The 20,586-nt window shown below is 39.7% G+C and overlaps 1 protein-coding gene across 6 annotated transcripts in view; it reads right to left on the bottom strand.

Annotated features, from left to right (window-relative positions):
* The window catches only part of DNAI3 (dynein axonemal intermediate chain 3), a 144,341-nt gene that overhangs the window by 52,831 nt on the left and 70,924 nt on the right, over positions 1–20,586 (bottom strand). For 2 of the 6 annotated variants that reach the window (XM_064372579.1, XM_064372581.1), the window contains 3 exons: positions 18,602–18,693; positions 17,308–17,430; positions 14,240–14,635 (listed from right to left, as the gene is read on the bottom strand). In XM_064372579.1, the coding sequence (XP_064228649.1) occupies positions 14,444–14,635; positions 17,308–17,430; positions 18,602–18,693 (407 nt within the window). In that variant the 3' untranslated portion in view covers positions 14,240–14,443. Of the gene's footprint in view, positions 1–11,085; positions 11,541–14,239; positions 14,636–17,307; positions 17,431–18,601; positions 18,694–20,586 lie in introns of those variants that run through there. The other 4 variants (XR_010341220.1, XM_064372584.1, XM_064372580.1 and 1 more) reach the window with 4 other exon arrangements.

Here is a 20,586-nt window from a genome sequence, read left to right as displayed (position 1 = left end):
TAGTTCAACCATTGTGGAAGACAGTGTGGCGATTCCTCAAGGATCTAGAACTAGAAATACCAGTTGACCCAGTGATCCCATTACTGGGTCTATATCCAAAGGATTATAAATCATTCTACTATAAATTCACATGCACACGTATGTTTACTGCAGCACTATTCACAATAGCCAAGACTTGGAACCAACCCAAATGCTCACCAATGATAGACTGGATGAAGAAAATGTGGCATATATATACCATGGAATACTGTGCAGCCATAAAAAAGGATAAGTTCATGTCTTTTGCAGGGACATGAATGAAGCTGGAAACAATCATTCTCAGCAAACTAACACAGGAACAGAAAACCAAACACCACATGCTCTCACTCATAAGTGGGTGCTGAACAATGAGAACACCTGGACGCAGGGAGGGGAACATCACACACTGGGGCCTGTTGGGGGTGGGGGACTAGGGGAGGGATAGCATTAGGAGAAATATCTAATGTAGTTGATGGGTTGATGGGTGCAGCAAACCACCATGACAAGTGTATACCTATGTAACAAACCTGCACATCTGCACATGTATCCCAGAACTTAAAAGTATAATAAAAAAGAAAAATAAAGTGTATTATCTAGATGCATCTATTTAAATTTAATGAGTATTAAATTAATTAAATATACCTACAAAATGTAAGACATGAATTTAAAAAAAAAGAAAAAGAACAGTCCCTGACACTGTAGTAAGAAATGATAGCTATTACTATTAGGAGTGTGGCATCTATTAACAGTTTCCAGTAGTGAACACAACCATTGTTAAATCATAAAAGACCTATTATAAAAATATCCAAGCAACAGAGATCTATTAAAAGTCTTTTCTTTGCTTCAAAATAATCCAGAGTGAAGAGTATAAAGATTAGTCATGTACTGATCGTTAAAAATGCTGGGGATAGTAAAAGTCCCCTCTTTGCCTTGCACGCTTCTCCCTTCTCCCTTCTTCCTTCCCATCCCTCAGAAGTAAACAGAATGAACACATTGATGGCTACACTTCCAGACTTTTCTATACATATGCTGAGAAATATGAATGTTGGTACAAATACACACAGTTTTACACAACTGGCATCATATTGTACATATTGTTTTGCAACTTGATTTTTCCCTTGATAATATGTAAACTTCCTTTCTTGTTGGAATGAAGAATGTGCCTCATCACAGCTGAAGAGTAGGTCCTTGTCTGACGAACATATTTTGCCATTTTCCTACTGATGGGCATGTAGATCCCTTCCACACATTACGATTTTGTTCTGGCTAATATTTTCTCTCTCTTTAAAATTTTTTTTTAATTGCCTGCTTCACTTTTCCTTTGTCTATTTTCTTTAGTACCAGAATCCAATACTTTTGTCAGCTTCTTCGCTAGCACACCCACCCACTGCTTCCTTAAATGCTCTGAAAACCAGTGAATTCCTTACTCTATGAGCCTGACCTTTTTTCATTTTTTTTTGGAGAAGGTGTCTTGTTCTGTTGCCCAGGCAGAGTGCAGTAGCACGATCTTGGCTCACTGAAACCTCTGCCTCCTGGGTTCAAGCAATTCTCCTGCCTCAGCCTCCTGAGTAGCTGGACTACAGGCGCACGCTGCCATGCCCAGCTAATTTTTTTGTATTTTAGTAGAGATGGGGTTTCACTGTGTTGCCCAGGCTGGTCTCGAACTCCTGAGCTCAGGCAATCCACTCGCCTTGGCCTCCCAAAGTGCTAGGATTACAGGCGTGAGTCACTGCACTCAGAGAGCCTGACCTTTATAGGCCAAAAAAGACAGAAATAACAATGAAAGTGAATTTCTACTGCTGTTATGTTTAGTCACAGTTCAGACTGCCTTTGCTTTCCTGAGAAAATATGTCAAGTATTTTTTTAATTCTGTTTTTAAAATTATTTTCTTTAAAACCTGATTTTTTTTCTCTTGTTCTTTCTTTTCACTTTTTCCTTGCCAGCAGGAAATGAAGGACATGAACTTTCAAATTTGCTTTCTAATCCACAAATTCAACAACTTTTTTTCTTTTCTGTTTACTAAGTCACACAATTCCCTTGAAGGTAGACCTTTATGTGTCCCTTTATTTAGTCCTTTATTTTCCACATAAAGTTGTAAACTAATAAGTAAAATCTTTGTTAGAATTTCTCTCCAACTTTGGAATCTTTTTATGAGGTGTTGGGAGCCTGAATAATGGTCCCAAAGCCATCCATTCCCTAATCCCTGGAACCTGTGGCTATTACTTTATACAGCAAAAAGGAGTTGACAGATTTAATTAAGTTAAGGATTTTGAGATGTGGAGATTTTCCTGGATTATCTAGATGGGGACCAAATGTAGTCACAGGATTTCTTCTGAAAGGGAGGCAAGGGGAGATTTGGCTAAAGAAGAGAAGGTGGGGTGCAGATGGAAGCAGAGATTAGAGTGATGAAGCTATGGGCCAATGAATGCCCACAGCCACGGGAAGCTGGAGGAGGCAAGGAATGGGTTCTTTCTCCATCGGAGCCTCCAAATGGAACTAGCTCTGCCGGTTTCAGACTTCTGGTCTCTAAAACTGTGAGAGAACAAATTTCTGTTGTTTTAAGGTACCGAGTTCATGGTAGTGTGTTAGGAAATGAATACAGAGCTCTATTCACAATGTTCTGTAATTTATTTTGCTATTTTTTTCAATTTGTTGCTTGTTATTGTTCTTGTTAATTGCTTTTCTTCCTAGGAGTATTTTGCAGACATCGAAACAAAGTTATAGACTTAAAACTGGTGATAAACAGTGAGTTTATAATGACCTTTCGTGATAAAGTAGGGGCTGGTTTATCTCCTCAACTCACCTGTTTCTTGCCTTCCCCACCAGCACTCTAGCTGCACCAGACTACTAGGGCCTTGCTTTGATACGATCCTGAATCTGCAATCCCATTCATCAGAGGTTTCTGCTATTTATAGTTTTTTTTACCTTTATCAGTTTTTAAGACATGTAGCACTTATTTTCTCTGTTTTCCGTTATAGGTATTTGAGTATGTGGCTTATTGTGTCTTCTGGATTGTATGTCTTAAAGGCAAGGATTTACTATACACTATACTTCCTTATCATCTTTCCTGGAACAAAGTAGACAGAAATAAATAAACGGACTATTTGGGAGGTAATTTCCCAAATAATGGCCCCAAAGAATCTATGCTCTAATCCTGGAACCTGTGAATGTTACTTTACAGAGCAAAAAGGATTTGATAGATTTAATTAAGCTAAGGATATTGAGATGGGGAGATTTTCCTGGATTATCTAGGTAAGCCCTAAATTTAGTCACAAGGGTTCTGCTGAAAGGGAGGCAAAGGGAGATTTGACTATAGAAGAGGAAAAGGCAGTGTGCAGATGGAAGCAGTTATTGACACATTATAGGTATAATAACTAATATTTACTGAGGATCTACTATGTTTCAGATACTGTACTGGGCATTTTATATATTTTGTCTTAGTTTATCCTCACAAGAGCCATGTGAAGTGGTTTTTCCAGTTATCTATTGCTACCTAATAAACTGTCCAAAAACCTAGAGATTTAAAATAATGACAGCATTGGCCGGGCATGGTGGCTCAGGCCTGTAATCCCAGCACTCAGGCGGGCAGATCACCTGAGGGCCCGGGAGGCAGAGAGGCTGCAGTGAGCTGACATCGCACCACTGTAATCTAGCCTGGGTGACAGAGCAAGACTCCGTCTCAAGTAATAATAATAATGACAACATTTGCTTTGCTCACAAATCTGCATTTGGGCATGCAGAGGCAAGTAAAGCTCATCTCCACTCTGCTCAGCGTCAGCTGGGGTAGCTCGAAGTCTCAGGGTTGTAATCATCTGAAGGTTCATTCACTCACATACCTGGTGGCTGACACTGGCCATGGGCTGAAACCTTATTTAGAGCTGTTGACTGGAACACCTACATGTGTCCTCTCCATGAGCTACCTCACAATGGTGGCTGGGTTCCCAGGGTGAGTGCCAGTAAGAGAGCCAGGTGGAAGCTGTCTCACCCTTGATGACCTGGCTTCAGAGAGATGCAGTGTCATTTCCACGGCATTCTGTACTTGGAGGCAATCACAAAGTGCCACCCAATTTCCAGAGGAGGGGAAATGGAGTCTGTCTCTTGATGGGGATGTGGCAAGAACCTGTGGAATGGGAAATAGTGCTCCACTTTTGAGAATTCCTTCTGCTGTAGCAGAAGCTCATCATGGTTAAATGATTAAAGCTTGTAAGTGGCTGAATGCTCAGAATTCTGACTCCAAAGCCCAGACTATGATTCAGATATTTCTCATACTATGTGACTTTAAAAGTTATTAATATCATATGATCAATTCCTTTTATAATCTCCAGACAAATTCTTATAAGCCCTCTTCATTTTATTTTTAAACAAAAATTTGTATTGATGCACATAGATGTACGTAGTTTCTGGGTACACACAATAGTTTAATATATTTATATAATCTGTAAAGGTTAATCAGTGTACTTGGAATATCCATCACCTTAAATATTTGTCTTTTCTTTATGCCAGATGCATTATTCTCTTCTAGCTATTTTGAAGTCTAATAGATTATTATTGACTATAGTCACCCCATTATCTATTGAACGCTAGGTCTTATTTTTTCTATCAGACCATATACTTGTACCTATGAATCAACTTTTCACCTATACCGCCCCCTTACCCTTCCTGGACTCTGATAACCACTAATCTATTCTCTATCTTCATGAGATCCACTTTTTTAGTCCCACAGATGAACTAGAACATATGATATTTTTCTGTGCTTGGTTTATTTCATTTAACATAATGACCTCAAGTTCCATCCATGTTGATGCAAGTGCAAGATTTCATTCTCTTTTATGGCTAAATAATGTTCCACTGTGTATGTACCACATTTTCTTTATCCAGTCATCTGTCAATAGGCACTTAGGTTGATCCCATGTTTTGGCTATTGTGAATAAATGCTGCAATAAACAGATGTCTCTTTGATATATTGATTTCCTTAGTTTTGAGTATATACCCAGTAGTGAAATTGCTGGGTCATATGGTAGCTCTATTTTTAGTTTTTTGAGGCACCTCCAAACTGTTCTCCATAGTGATTGTACTAACTGATAATCCCACCAACAGTGTACGAGGGTTCTTCTTTCTCCACCTTTGCCAGCATTCATTATTGCCTGTCTTTTTGATAAAAGCCACTTTATCTGGGGTGAAATGATATCTCATTGTGGTTTTGATTTGTATTACTGTGATGATTAGTGATGTTGAGCATTTTTTTCATATACTTGTTGAATTTGTCTTCTTTTGAAAAATGCTTATTCAGATATTTTTCCCATTTTTTAATCTGATTGCTCTTTTGCTATTCAGTTGTTTGAGTTCCTTATATATTCTGGTTATTAATCTTTCGTCAGATTGGTAATTTGCAAATATTTTCTCTTATTCTGTGGGTTGTCTCTTCACTTTGTTGACTGTTTCCTTTGCTGCTCGAAGCTTTTTAGCTTGGTGTAATCCCATTTAGTCTATATTTACTTTGGTTGCCTGGAGCACTGTTCATTTTCCATAGGAGGATTATGTATGAATTTTTTTAAAATGTGTACAGATAACATACTAATTCATAGAGCATTTTTGAATTTTTAGTAACTTTTTATCCAGGGAAAGGGAATAGCATTTTCAAGGAGGCAGAGGTGAGAGAGTATAGCATGCATGAAGAATAGCATGGATTGAAATGGCTGGAGAAGAAGTAAGGGAGAGCAAGCAGTAAGAGATGAGCTTACAAGCAAGCAGGGCCATGCCACAGGAAGGCAAAGAGTTTAGACCCAATCCCCAAGGCAAGGAGGAGCTGTTGAAACTTTGTAAGCAGGGAAGTGATGGAGTTCAGATCTGATTTTTAAATGACCACTCTGGCTTCAGTGTTGAGAATTTAAAAGCATAGGATTTGGAGTGATATGTAAATCTCAATTCACCCATTTACTGCATAATTTGGAATTTGCTTAGAATAGCTGATGTTCTTTCAATCTGTAGACACAGGTGATTTTCAATTCAGGAAAGGTTTTTTTTTTTTTTTTAATATATCTGTGGCTTTTTAATTTTCCTGGTATCTTATCAACAGTGCATATATTTAAGTCCAAATTCTGGGTTCCAACTGAGAGTTGGGCACACCTTTTCTAGTAAGACGGAGTGCTCTCTAATCTGCCCTATTTCATCGGGATGGGCTTGGCTATGGCATAACAAACCCTGAAGTCTCGGTGGTTTAATATGATAAAGGATTATCACCTGCTTGTGAAAAGTCTGATACAGATTGAGAAACTTTTCTCTATTTTGTAAATTATGGCCTCTGGAACACAGAGCAGGGGAAGATAAAGTTGGAAGATTTCATGAGATGAGTTAAAGTCAGGCCTGGAGTGGCTTCTGTCACTTCCACCCACATCCTGTTGGCTAGAATTCAAAGGCTCCAATCTGACTGCAAAGAAGGCTGACAAATGCAGAGGTACACATGGGTATTTGATGAGCACGAGTGGTTTCTGCCATCTTCCTCCCCGTCCAGATTTTCTGTTACTCTCAATTAAAATTAAGATTCTCACAGTGAACTGATACAATCTTTTTGTTTCAAACTCTGTCTATGGCATATCATTTCTGAGGACTAGATGCTTCACCAGTACTTCCTACTTACAGCCCAGGTGTTTTTCTAGGTTTTGCCCTCTCCTGATGCTAAGGTACCTGTTAGAGAAATGCAGACAAAATTCCAACAGTCTTAAAAAATAAAATGGTTGAGTAATGGCTACATGGATCCCCAGTTGATATGGATGGGTTGAAAGGAACATACAAAATGTCATCCTGCCTTTTAAACAGGTGGCTCTCTTTCATATGACCATGTCTAGTATTTTTTCCTTTTTCTAAGTTTCAGACTTTAAGATCCATATAATTAATTTTATTATTTCTTCCCTACTGTCATCTTGAAAGGACCCACATAATTATTAAACTAAATTAATTAGCTGCTAAAACATATAAGTTATTTATGTAGTAGGGTAAGAGAATGGAATATCTTCATTAGCTGTTTTTTCAATGGGTGCAAGTTCTCACCATGTTGGCCAGGCTAGTCTTTAACTCCTGACTTCAGGTGATCTGCCTGCCTCGGCCTCCCAAAGTGCTGGGATCACAGGCATGAGCCACCATGCCCGGCCAACCTGACTGTTAATTAAACACTATCAGGAATTACAATGTAATAAAAATATACTACAATAAATATAATTAAACTTCCTTTCGTAATTCAAAAGTCACCTGAGAATCCCAAAGTAGTTCAGCATCTATGTAAAATATCGTAATATGTATTTTATACGTTTTTTTTGAGACGGAGTTTCACTCTTGTTACCCAGGCTGGAGTACAATGGTGCAATCTCAGCTCACTGCAACCTCCGCCTCCTGGGTTCAAGCAATTCTCCTGCCTCAGCCTCCCGAGTAGCTGGGACTACAGGCACATGCCACCATGCCCCGCTAATTTTTGTATTTTTAGTAGAGACAGGGTTTCACCATGTTGACCAGGATGGTCTCGATCTCTTGACTTCGTGATCCACCCGCCTCGGCCTCCCAAAGTGCTGGGATTATAGGCGTGAAGCCACCACGCCTGGCCACATTTTATATGTTTTTAAAGCACTTAAACTTTACAAAGTACTTTCATATGTTTTATCTTATTTAATCTTTATCATTCCGTGCAGTAGGATTTATTATCCCCATTTGTTGGATGAAGAAATATGAATCAGAAAGGTTATTTACCCAACATTACAGAGCTTGAGATGAGCTCTCTTTATACCGATGACCATCGCAATTATTGTCAAGTCCTGCAGACATAACTATCTGGCTGAATTCTGACATTTGGATGGACCACGAATTTGGTTATACACATGATGACAACTCCTTAAGAAAACGTTGCTTATTCGTCTTTTGTTGTCATAAGTTTTCACTGAAGAACTAAAAAATAATGAAGTTCTAGCTATTGGTCGTTAGGATTCTGGATACTGGGAGTTTATTCTGTTTTGTTTGGTTTTGTTTTTGAGACAGTCTCACTCTGTCACCCAGGCTGAAGTGCAGTGGTGCAATTTCAGCTCACAACTTCTGCCTCTCTGGTTCAAGTGATTCTTGTGCCTCAGCCTCCTGAGTAAATGGGACTACAGGTGCGTACCAGCATGCCTGGCTAATTTTTTTCTGTTTTTAGTAGATAGGGGGTTTTGCCAAGTTGCCCAGGCTGGTCTTGGCGTTAAAGGGGTGAGCTATCATGACTGGCCTCTTTTTTATTTATATTTCGATCCCTACAAACTTCATTAAAAATGAACAATTGGTATCAATTCAATTGTTTATTTAGCTTTCTTACTTAGGCTGAAATAAAGCAGACACTTTCTTTTTTTTTTTTTTGAGACAGAGTTACACTCATTGCCCAGGCTGGAGTGCAGCGACACAATCTCAGCTCACTGAAACCTCTGCCTCCTGGGTTCAAGCATTCTCCTGCCTCAGCCTCCTAAGTAGCTGGGATTACAGGCACCTGCCACCATGCCTGGCTAATTTTTTTGTATTTTTAGTAGAGACAGGGTTTCACCCTGTTGGGCAGGCTGGTCCTGAACTGCTGACATCAGGCGATCCACCCACCTTGGCCTCCCAAAGTGCTGGGATTACAGGCATGAGCCACTGCACCCAGCCAAAGCAGACACTTCCTGTATTTTAGATTTTACTTAGCATTATTTTCTAGAGTTTTTTTTCTCTAAAGGGAATTATTATTCTTAAAGATATGGTTCCTAAAAAGGGCTAAAAAATGCATCTCTAGTTGATAGGGAAGAATGTGAAATATTCCATTTTACATCTTTCTTCCTTTCCTTCTTTAAGAAAAAAAAAACATCTCAGAATATCACATGTACAGATGAGTTTGGGAAACCTTATTTTCTGTCCTTTTAAGTTTGGAGCATTGGCATTGTAGAAAAACACAACCTATATTATCTGTCATACTGTCTATGTTTTTTATATCATATTTGTTAACAAGAAAGCATTTGAAAGCAATTACACAACTTCTAAAAATCTATTGTTTCCCAATAAGCTCCCAAGGCTAGTTTTGCTGGTGTGCAGGGTTCTGCTCTGACAATGTGAGCTGTTTCACATGAGCCTGTGGCCCTCAACAGCTCATCAACCATGGCAGGAGGGAATTCACCACACAAAGTTTCATTGGCCCTTCACTGAGATATTTAATTTCCGTCGTGAGGACCTTGCTCGGTTGCACAGATCTGCCCTAGCAATGGCAACCTAGCAACCGAGTGGAGTAGCGCCGACCCTGGGCAGTGCTCTGAGGTAGAAGGGCACAGGAAGATGTTAATTATTTACAGTGCTGGATTAGTGAAGCCGTGAAGAGCACCTGGGCCACCACCCACTAGAGTTAATTGCCTTTTCATCTGAAGTGCACACACACACTGTGCTGATCTGAGGACCCAAAAATATGCTGGCTTAATTACATGTTTCTTGGTGGATAAAAAGCAATTTGTAAAACTGATAATTAAATTTAATCTAAATTAATCAAGTATTAGAATGATCAATTTTCTGAGTAGCATTATCAGTTCTGCAAAAAAGAAAGCTGTTCAAATTTATTTAAAATTTATGTTAAATACTATGTCCAACATTTGTGGTCTCATATTAAAATGATCAAAGGCTAACATTAAACCAGGCATGCATAAGTCACTGCTTAAGTTGCATTTGAGTCTAGAAAACATTCCATTATTATTAGTAGCAACAAAAATGTTAAAATCAGAGATTATTACATAGAACAAAGAGGAAATACTACAGTTTCTCTGGTGTGTGTGTGTGCGTGCACGCACATGTGCATACACCTGTGACAAAGCAAGAAAAGGCAGCAACAATCATTAAGTGCCAACTATATTCTAGGTGCTTTATATACATTGTCTTTGTATGGGGTAGGCTAGGTATTATTATTGTCCCCACTTTACAGACAAGGCATCTAAGACTTAGGGGACAGTGCAGTTTGCCCAGTGATGAAGCTGGGGTTTGGACTCAGGTCTGCCAGGACCTAAAGACCCCTGTGTTTACACTACACTGTAGGCCAGACCAAATGACTTACAGTCAAAAGAAGGAGATCGGATTGACTCACAGTACAGTTGGGAAAGAATGGGTGGTAAGGGAAAGGGTTGGAGCGGTGAGTATTGGAAGGATGCACACCGGTTAACTCCATTTTCATTCACACCTGATACTCCTACATCTTTAGTATAGGTGGTTAGCATCCTTGCTTGAGCCTCAGCTGTGTTCTTGCTGGGATTCAGCATGCCAGGCCTTGTCTGCCAAATGGGAGGTCTGGGCCAAACAAAAGGACCTTAGCTTGAGAGGTTGAAGAGCCTCAGAGAGAACTCATCCCAGAGAAGGAAGAGACAGAGACATCACTATGAGTTTGTCTGTTTCAAAGACTTAGGGACAAACAGAGGTATCATGAATAATTAAACCCTGCCAAGTGGTCTGAGATGAATCCTATCATCCTCTGTCCTTTCCCCTTTCCTTCCACAGGTACCAGACCTGCATGAGCTCTGAAGGCTCTCCCTTGCTCCTCTCCTCTCCCCCTCCCCGTGAATCTCTTGCACCTCTGCCTCTGCCTTGGTGTTTGCTTCTCACTGAACTTGAACTAACCCAGAAGCATTGTCCCAGCACCTTCCCCCATGTTACAGGCTATTAGGCAGCTCTAGCATTTTGAGAGAAGGGAGCCCTGAGTGCTGGGTGGTTGTGGGCTTGTTTTGAACTATATGTGTGTCCAGGGGCCACTGGACACACTTGGGAACACTCTGCAGAAGGCTGAAATACCTGAGAAGCAAGTGGGGCAAGGTCCCATGAAATCTGGGCTATGGCTGCTTATGTGACCTCTTGGTGGCCACAGGAGATGAGACTCAGGAAAACTGAGGTTATAAACACACAATGAAAATATTACACCAGGGCTGGGCTTAGTGGCTCATGCCTGTAATCTCAGCACTTTGGGAGGCTGAGGTGGGCAAATCACTTGAGATCAGGAGTTCAAGACTTGTTTGGCCAACATGGTGAAACCATCTCTACTAAAAATACAAAAATTAGCTGCGTATGGTGGCACGTGCCTGTAGTTCCAGTTACTCAAGAGGTTGAGGCAGGAAAATCACTTGAACCCAGGAGGTGGAGGCTGCAGTGAGCAAGACTCCCTCTCAAAAAAAGAAGAAAAAAAGACAAAATGTCACACTGAATTGATAATAACTGCTATCATAATCATAAGAGGCCCCATGTTTAGATTCTATAGCAAGAATGTTACAATCATTACGTATTTGTAAATTAGGCAAAACATATTTACTGCTTGCCATATGCTAGCCGCCATATGCTAGCCACCATACTAAGCTTTTTATTTGCTAGCCCTAAGGCAGACACTTACTCTATATCCATTACTCCAGTCCTCTGTGCTGACGCACTGTGCTTTTATCTGAGACAACAATGCGCTCAGCCTCCGGTCATAGTTTATGAGTCATGACACTCCTGTTGTCTGTAGTCTCAGCTTCTTTTCACTGAAAGGAGGGAGACTGGGTTATGGAATGCACTTCTAGAAGACTATAGGCAAAACCCCCCACGCCTTTCAGGCTGCTCAAGTGTCACCTTCCCTGACCATCCTGTTTAAAATGGTAGACCCTGGCACATAGAAGGCACTCAATATATTTTTTTAAAGTCAGGTGTGGTGGTGTGTGTCTATAGTCCTAGCTACTTGGGAGGCTGAGGCAAGAGGATTGCTTAAGCCTCACAGCTTGAGGCTGCAGTGAGCTATGATTGTACCAATGCACTCCAGCCTGTGTGACTGAGTGAGACCCTGTTTCTAAAACAAACAAACAAACTCATTTTTTAGAGTGAACTCATGAAAATAAAATTAGAAAAATCTCTGGAGAAAGTACAGAACAGCAAGCACAGATGCCCAGGGAGAGGAAGGAGGAACGAGACCTGGTGACAATGGAGAGCCTGCCTACACAAGGGCTTGCAGGGCACAGACAGGTGCTGGGCTCATACTCTGAGTGAGCTATGAGGCTGAGGAAGGACTCTGGGCAGAAGGATGACAGCATCTTACAGCATCCATTTAAAACTACCATCTGGCTGTGGCTGAAAGAGACTGAAAATGACAACATGGAAGCAGGGAGATCAGGAGGCTGCTGCAAAATCCAAGCTGGTGATGATGCAGCTTGGACCATGGTGGTAGCAGCAAGGGAGAAGAGAAGTGATCAGGTTCCGGATACATTCTGAACATGTAGTCAACAGGACTTGCCAACAGATTGGATGTGGATTGTGAGAGAAAGAAGATGAAAGATGGCCTTTTGCCTCAAGCAGCATGGTGGCTGGGAGGACTGCTGGAGGAATGGGTTTTGGAGGGAAATATCAAGCACTCAATTTTGGACATGTTTAAGTTTGAGATACCTATTACATATCCAAGTGGAGATACAAAAAGTCAAATAGATACACATCTCATGATTTTAGAGAGAAGTCCAGGTCAGGGACAGAGGTAGTATTTAAAGCCTTGAGAGTGAGTGGATGAATGCACCTAGGAAGTGAGTGTAGAAAAAAGGAAGAATAAAAGAAGCTGAGGTGTAAGGATGAGTCCTGGGATATTCCAATCATGATGACAAAAATATGTGCCAGGCACAGGCCACTTATCTGCAGGTGCTCATTTGCCCTATACATAAATGCTGCAAGGTAAGTCTCTCAACCTGACTTGATGGAAGGGGAATCTGTTTCACAGAGCTCGGTCATCTGTTCAAGGGCACACAGGTGGTTAAGTGCTAAAACCTATCTATCTGACCTCAAAGTTTTCTTTCCTCTAGCAATCTAACTTATAAACCTTGGTATTATCCTTTGTCCTCCCTTCCCCATCCAACCAGCCTTTCACTTTTATCTTTTTTTTTTTTTTTTTTTTTTTTTTTCTGAGGCGGAGTTTCGCTCGTTACCCAGGCTGGAGTGCAATGGCGCGATCACGGCTCAACGCAACCTCCGCCTCCTGGGTTCAGGCAATTCTCCTGCCTCAGCCTCCTGAGTAGCTGGGATTACAGGCACGCGCCACCATGCCCAGCTAATTTTTTGTATTAGTAGAGACGGGGTTTCACCATGTTGACCAGAACGGTCTCGATCTCTTGACCTCGTGATCCACCCGTCTCGGCCTCCCAAAGTGCTGGGATTACAGGCTTGAGCCACTGCGCCCGGCCTCACTTTTATCTTCATATTAAGCTTTAGTACAGGGCATCCTAGTCCTTTGCCTTGAACAATTCCTCTTGCCTCCTAATAGGATTTCTTGCCATGAGACTCTACCCCGCTCTAATTTATTTCTTGTTTCCTAAAAGTAAAGCTGATTGGGTCACTTCCTGTTTGGTTCTTCTATTCATTCCCCATAAATTATAATCCAGCTCCCTTAGCTTGGTATACAGGAACCTTCATAATCTGCTCCAAGCTCTTCTGCATCTCAATTTCATATACTGTTGTTGCTTATTGGTGCCTATGCTAGGCTTAACCAGCATAGGCACAAAAAGGCAACAGCAGTACGTGACGTTAGGCACCTGATGGTGTGCCCTGTGTTTTGTTCCACATCTCAGAGGAAAGCTTTCTGCCTGTCACCATGAAGTATGATGTTTGGTGTAGTATTGTTTTACACGCCCTTTATCAGATTAAGGGAATTCTTTCTGTAGATAATAACATACTGTTATTATCATGAATGGATGTCAACTTCTTTTGTAAAATGTTTTTCTGCAACTACTTGTCATCATAATTTCTCTCTTTTGATTAGTCACTACTAATCAAAAGATTAGTAGATTGATTTATTTTCTACTCTTAAATTAACTTTATCTTCCTTGGATAAACCCAACTTGGTCTTCATGTGTTAACCTCTTAAAAAAAAAAAATATATATATATATATACACACACACATAAATATATATATATTTCTGGATTTGATTTGCTAATATTTTGTTTAGCATACAGCCCTACAATTTGTACAGTGGCCCAGGGGAAGCACTTTTCTTGGAAAGGTGGCCAGAAGCAAGCTGATAAGTAGGAGCAGTTTGATTTCCCCTTCTGCCTGGGATGAAGGCCTCTGTGGGAACGGCAAGGATTGGAATGGAAGGGACGTCCAAAGTTCTCTATTATTATAGGAAAATAAAAATTTTGTTATTGAAAACATTCATTGAAACAGAACACTTTCATATTCAGTACAAAATCCAATACATATTCAGTACAAAAATTGAAATAGATCTCATTGTTAAAATTCAAAAGTTTTAATAGCAGAGAAATAAAAGTCTATAATTATAAATAAGCCACGATATATATATATATATATATATATATATATATATATATATATTCAGCTTGCCAGTTCACCTGACATAAAAATAATAAATAAAAAGAGGAAAGAAGTCCCCAAAACCCCTTGAGGAAGCTTTTTTACACTACATCCATGTATGACCCCTTCTCTGTGACTTTCAGAAGGCCAAGGTTGATAAGAACAGTCTTTTCCAGTTCCAGATAACTCTCGTAGTCCATTTTTAATTCAGCCTCCATTTGTTCTTTTGACTTCTGATACGTTTTCTGGCGGAGGGGGATAGGAAACAAGACATCCCTATAAAACACTGATATCTAAAAATACCAAAGGATGAGAAAGGGCTGTTTGTGAATATTTGACCTGGCTGCTGTTTCTGGAAAGGGTTGGATGGAGGGCAGGAAGGCAGGAGGGCAGGTGGGTGGGAGGCAGTCACATGTGCTGGGAAAAGAGGAAGTGGGGGAAATATGGCCCTCCAACCCCTCTCTCTCTCTCAGTCCTTTCTTTCAGTCTTTTTTCCTATAACTCTTATTTCCCTTATGTAGACTGGAGGGTGACTAATATCCTAGAGGTTGCAGAATTCTTTTGAAATCTCCCTCTTCTCAGTCCCATATAGATGGCAGAGCTTGTAGATCACATGGCAATGACTACTCTCCCCAGGCTGAGTCTCCAGCTGAAATTCTGGTTAGGAAAACTCCCATTTCATATGCAATTAGAGCAGTGATTATTATTATCCTTTGAGGAGTGAGCTGTATCCAGATTTTATGTTTGCAAAGAGACAGGTGCATGATTTTCCTGAAATCTGTGTTGAACTGTAGCCTTATCCTGGCATCTGGTGAGCACTCATAAAGGCCAGCCTTGCTGGACGAAGGTGTGAACACTTTCTATGTGCCAGTTAGTGGCTAAGTGCTGTAAATATTTTAACTCATTTAATCCCCACTGCAATCTTCTGAGGTTGTTACTGTTCCCATTTCCCCCTTTATCATCAGTTGCTTTTAAGGAGACATTTCTGACTAACATTAGTTGTTCTTCCTTAGTGACTTTTTCACGTTCTAAATGTAACAGAGGAACCCTTTTAAGTTCATTCACATATCCATAATATATCAGTAGTTCCAGAGAAAATTTGAGAAGTGGTGGCTCTACTTAAAAGAGAGGCACTACTTCAAATAGAAATGAAGGCACTGTTTCAAATAGAAATGAAGTTATAAAAAGTTGGGAATGTTTTGGAAATTGAAAAATATAACACAATTTAAGATATAATTATTATAATATTCAGGTGTTTGAAAAGTATTTCACATGCAAATTATTTTTGGATTATCCACAATTCTACTTGCTCCCACTGATATAGATAATTACGAGCTGTTGCCATGGTATTTTAAACACTCATAATGATCATGGATAATTGCTGGGGTAGGGGAAGGGTGGCAGATTATCTCCCACACTAGAATTTCAACAAACCAACTTTTGTTAAGTGTGCAAAAGAACAAAACTAAGATCAATTTGTTTATAGCAGTGGAACTCAATGAAAAGTTAATTGACATTCTTTTATACTTTGTCACTAAACATGGTTTTGAAATGAGATCCTCTGCTTTTATTGCATTAATTAGGATCAACAAGTGATAATGTAAATCTATTTGCTAATGCAGCACATTATAATATTTCCACATGCTAGTGCTTTTGAGACTGTGGACCTCACGTGAATAATTGTGTTTGAGGATGTATGTATTTGGCCATAAGGAACCTACAGATGGGATCAATGATGAAATACAGGTGACAACAGAGCAAAAGCGAGAGGGAGCAAGAGGGAAATAGAAATTGAGACTGAGGTATTCTCAAGTAAGAAAGAGAGAAGAGCCTAATTCACAGAGTATTTAAAAGCCCCAAAGTCCAGTGGGCAAGGGAAGACCAGCAGAGTCACAGAATTCATATCAAACAGGGAGAAGCTGAGAAAGAACAGCATGGGGTGCTTAAGAGCTTAGGTTCTTTTTGGCAGAGTTTAAAATGAATGTGCCCTATACCAAATTCTCCTCTATTCAAGTTTCATAGCTTCAGTATATTACATACAGCAAAATTCACCTCTCTCCACCCCCTCATATCTATCTATCATCTACCTATCATCTATCAATCATCTATCTATCTATCTAATCATCTATCATTATAATTATAATAGCTCTTTTTTTTTTTTTTTTTTTTTTTTTTGAGATGGAGTCTTGCTCTGTCACCCAGGCTGGAATGCAGTGGCATGATCTCGGCTCACTGCAACCTCTGCCTCCCAGGTTCTAGCCATTCTCCTGCCTCAGCCTCCCGAGTAGCTGAGACTATAGGCAGGCACCATCATGCCCGGCTAATTTTGTATTTTTTAGTAAAGACAGGGTTTCACCATATTGGCCAGGCTGGTCTCAAACTCCTGACCTCATGATCTGCCTGCCTCAGCCTCTCAAAGTTCTGGGATTACAGGCATGAGCCACTGCACCTGGCGTTATAATAGCTCCATTTACTGAAAGTTTATTTTTCACATTCTTTAACTGACAGCTTTACAGTAATCCCAGTTATTAGTATTCCTATTTTCAAGATAAGAGACCTGAAGCTCAGCCTTGCTCCAAATCTCATAGCTAGTAAATGCAGAGTTGGGATTTGAGCCCACATGTCTTGATTCATATTCAACTATTTTTGCACTACCTTCTTTAATGCATTATTCGCCAGATATTAAAATTTTATAATGAAAGCATTCAAATTTTGAATTAACGTATCTGTACTAAAGGACTTTGAAATTATAGAAAATTTCAGAAATTTAAATTGGACAGAATCTCACTAGGTATCTAACTGCCAGTTCTCACTCATAGTGAGCTAGGAAATCAAAGAAATGCCCTCTTGACTCTCATGAGAACAACAGAAGAACATGAAAAAGTATAACTGTGGATTAAGCCAAACAAATATATTTTCACTGGTGTTCAAGAGAAACCTCTTTCGTTTCTGAAATGTAACTTACAATTTTTTTCTTCTCCATTTCTAGTTCCATTTCTTTCTTTTCTTGCTCACGAATATTTTTGCGTTGTTCTACATATTCCAGATGCTTGACTTCTCTTTCAAAGTAGTGATTAACACTTGTCATCTGTTAGAAACAGAGGCTCGTGAGAGGGTGACCTGCAGGAAGCCCCCATGACCTTTACAAGGCTCTGTTAGAATTTCTACTGCTTATAATTACATAGACGACCTACCTAATCTACCTCCCTAATCTACTTGATCATTACCTAATGATCTTCTACCTAATCATTATGTAGATTATCTATTTTGCGATACTTTAAATCTCTTAGGTAAATATAATTTGGAAATTGTACTCACAGGCCCCCTACCAGAGGAGCTAGCACAATTCAGGGGCTGCTGTGCTAACATTTAGGGCTCTGTGCCTTGGAGGTTTCTAAAGTAGGGTTGGAAGGAAAGAGCTGCAAAAAGCTGCAATTTTGTAATAGAAATATTCAGAGGTTGCTTTTTTCCCTGTTTCTTCCTTCTTCTAAAAGTGAGGAAAGTTTCATATCATCAATCAAACTTGGAAAACCCAGATGAGGATATCAATGCAGACCCTAAAGGGACTGGAAGCAGAGCTGGGTTCCTGGCCCCTGGAAGGCTTAGCGTGTAGGCATAGAATAGAAGCAGAAAAGTCAGCAGAGACCTTGGGGAAAGCAACCAGGGGAAAGAGAGCCTTTTGCCTGCCAGTAACTAGATCGATGTTGGGACTTGCAGCAGACTGCAATCTATATGCTTAATGTTTGTTGTATATACATTTATATATTTCCATTCATTGATCTTTTTAAAGCTCATTATTAATATTGAAACACTTGGGTTGTGGATACAAGGTTGGGGGTGCAGAACACCACCAGCTCAGATGTGCTGCCTGCTCTACTCCAAGTTGGGTTGGGAGCCGGTAGGGGTGAGTGATGGAGATGCATGAACATGTCAACTGGGCCCTCAGGGAAGAGTATCACTGAAATAAGTGTCCCATACTTCGGTTACAATGGAAAAATGACATTTTGTGATTATGAATCCCCAAGTTATTATTCTCTCAGACTCTGGACTTCATTTACTTGGTTTCCCTCCCATCTCATGTTTGGGGCTTTTTCTTTAAAGCTTCAAACTATTTAACTCATACAACAGAAATATATCCTCTTATTTACTGTATGAGTCTTTTGTTCCCTAGCAAAAATGCTGTCATTTCTAAATTTTTTCTAAAGACATATCTTAGAAATATCTGGTCACATTAATTCTCTAAGCCATAAGTTACTCACCTCATTGGTGGAAGGGCGACTTAATGTCCAAGGAATTTCTAATATACGCAGTGTTCCATAATAATCAGCTATGGCTATAAATTGCTGTTTAGCTGAAAGATTTAAAATAAATTACAGGAAAAAAATCAGCAAACAGAAAACCATCTTAAGCAGTTAAATATGAAACGTGTTTTTGTTTCATATTTAAATATGAAATGTGTTTAAGCAGTTAAATATGAAACGTGTTTTTGTTTCATATTTAAATATGAAACGTGTTTAAGCAGTTAAATATGAAACGTGTTTTTGTTTCATATTTAAATATGAAACGTGTTTAAGCAGTTAAATATGAAACGTGTTTTTGTTTTGTGTTCTCCCAAAGGACCCACTGTGGTTCCAGTGATCTTGGCATTTTCATCAGATGTTCATGGTTGGACCATGTAAACATGTACAAGTCATTTTTTCCAGTTGATGAAACGAAAGCTAAGACTGAGCCTTTGTCGGCCTCCCCACTGCCTCAAATCTTGTATTTCTGGTGACTGTCTAAGGAATGTGGCTCCTGGCTAAAGCTGATACTCTCTGTGGCTGGGCCCACTGGGCATTCTTGAGAAGAAAGCAGGGAGAACACATGGAAAGATTTTCAAAGAAAAGTCAAGATGTTGATTTTCACCAAACACAGAAAGGACTAAAGGGTACTATTATCCAGAAGAATTTCAAGATATAGCCAGAGCCACAGGTCTTACTATAAAAAGTAGCATCCTTTGAGCATTTAAAATGGGTATAATATGCAAAATGCTTGAGAATTTTAATCTTCTTCTTTCTTCTTCTTCTTCTTTTTTTAATGAGACAGGTTCTCTCTCTGTGGCCCAGGCTAGAGTGCAGTGGTATGATCATGGCTCGCTACAGCTTCAGTCTCTCAGGCTTAATCAACTATCCTACCTCAGCTTCCTGAGTAGCTGGGGCCACAGGTGCATAGTACCATGCCTGTCTAATTTTTGTTTTGTATTTTTTGTAGAGACACGGTCTTGCCACGTTGCTCAGGCTGGTTTTAAACTCCTGGACTTAAGCAATCTTCCCGCCTCACTCAGCCTCCCAAAGTGCTGGGATTGGAGGTGTGAACCACCATGCCCAGCCTGAGAATTTTAATTTTCTATCTCATTGTGTGTGTATTCTTTTCATTTTTAGTAGGTCTGCTTCAAATTGCAAAATCCTGGTCTCATAATCCCTGTAGGTGTACAAAGACAATGTTTTACACCAAAGAGGGAAAAGATACTTTGGTGGCACATATGGCTAAGCAGTAGTCTGACTGTGACACTTGAGATGCTGAAGACTGAGTTTCCAAATCTAATGTTTCTGAGAAATGGATAGAAAGATAATTTCATGCCTGCCCACCTTTGGAAACAAAGGGAAACTTCTTTTAAAAAAAAGGCTGGTGGCTTTTTACAGTGGCTCACCCCTATAATCCCAGAACTTTGGGAGGCTGAGGTAGGAGAATTGATCACACCATTGCACTTCAGCCTGGGCAACAGAGTAAGACCTCATTGCAAAATAAATAAATAAATAAATAAATAAATAAGGCAAACATACTGGATGTACATGGAAATTACTACTTGGGCGAAACAGAAAAAAAAATGGAGACAAAGGACATACATTATGTTTCTATAGACACATCCTTGAATTTATGCTTGTTTTGTTATATATTCCTTTTTCTCATAATTGGTTCAAAGGTTAAAGCTTAAATAGATATATAACCCCAGATAATCATTTTATCTCATGAAGAGAACTGCTCGACATTGGCCAGGGGAGAATCACAAAAGTGATATAATATTAAAAAATACAACTTGTAATGAAAATTAAAGACTCAAAATTTATTCTATCTGGAAAAAAAATTAGCAAAAGATAACAAAGATCTAGGGTTCACCCTGCCTGCCCAGAGAAGGAGAAGGATGTTTTCCACTGTGTGGTTCAAAACCAGCCTCTGCCTGACACATGTCTCAGAAATCATTCTT

The sequence above is a fragment of the Aotus nancymaae genome, unplaced genomic scaffold (assembly GCF_030222135.1).
Source record: "Aotus nancymaae isolate 86718 unplaced genomic scaffold, 86718_ANA_hifiasm-v0.15.2.pri h1tg000007l, whole genome shotgun sequence".
In the NCBI taxonomy this organism is placed as follows: domain Eukaryota; kingdom Metazoa; phylum Chordata; class Mammalia; order Primates; family Aotidae; genus Aotus; species Aotus nancymaae.
The sequence above is the reverse complement of the archived record's forward strand: the minus strand, read 5'-3'. Positions and strand labels throughout refer to the sequence as shown.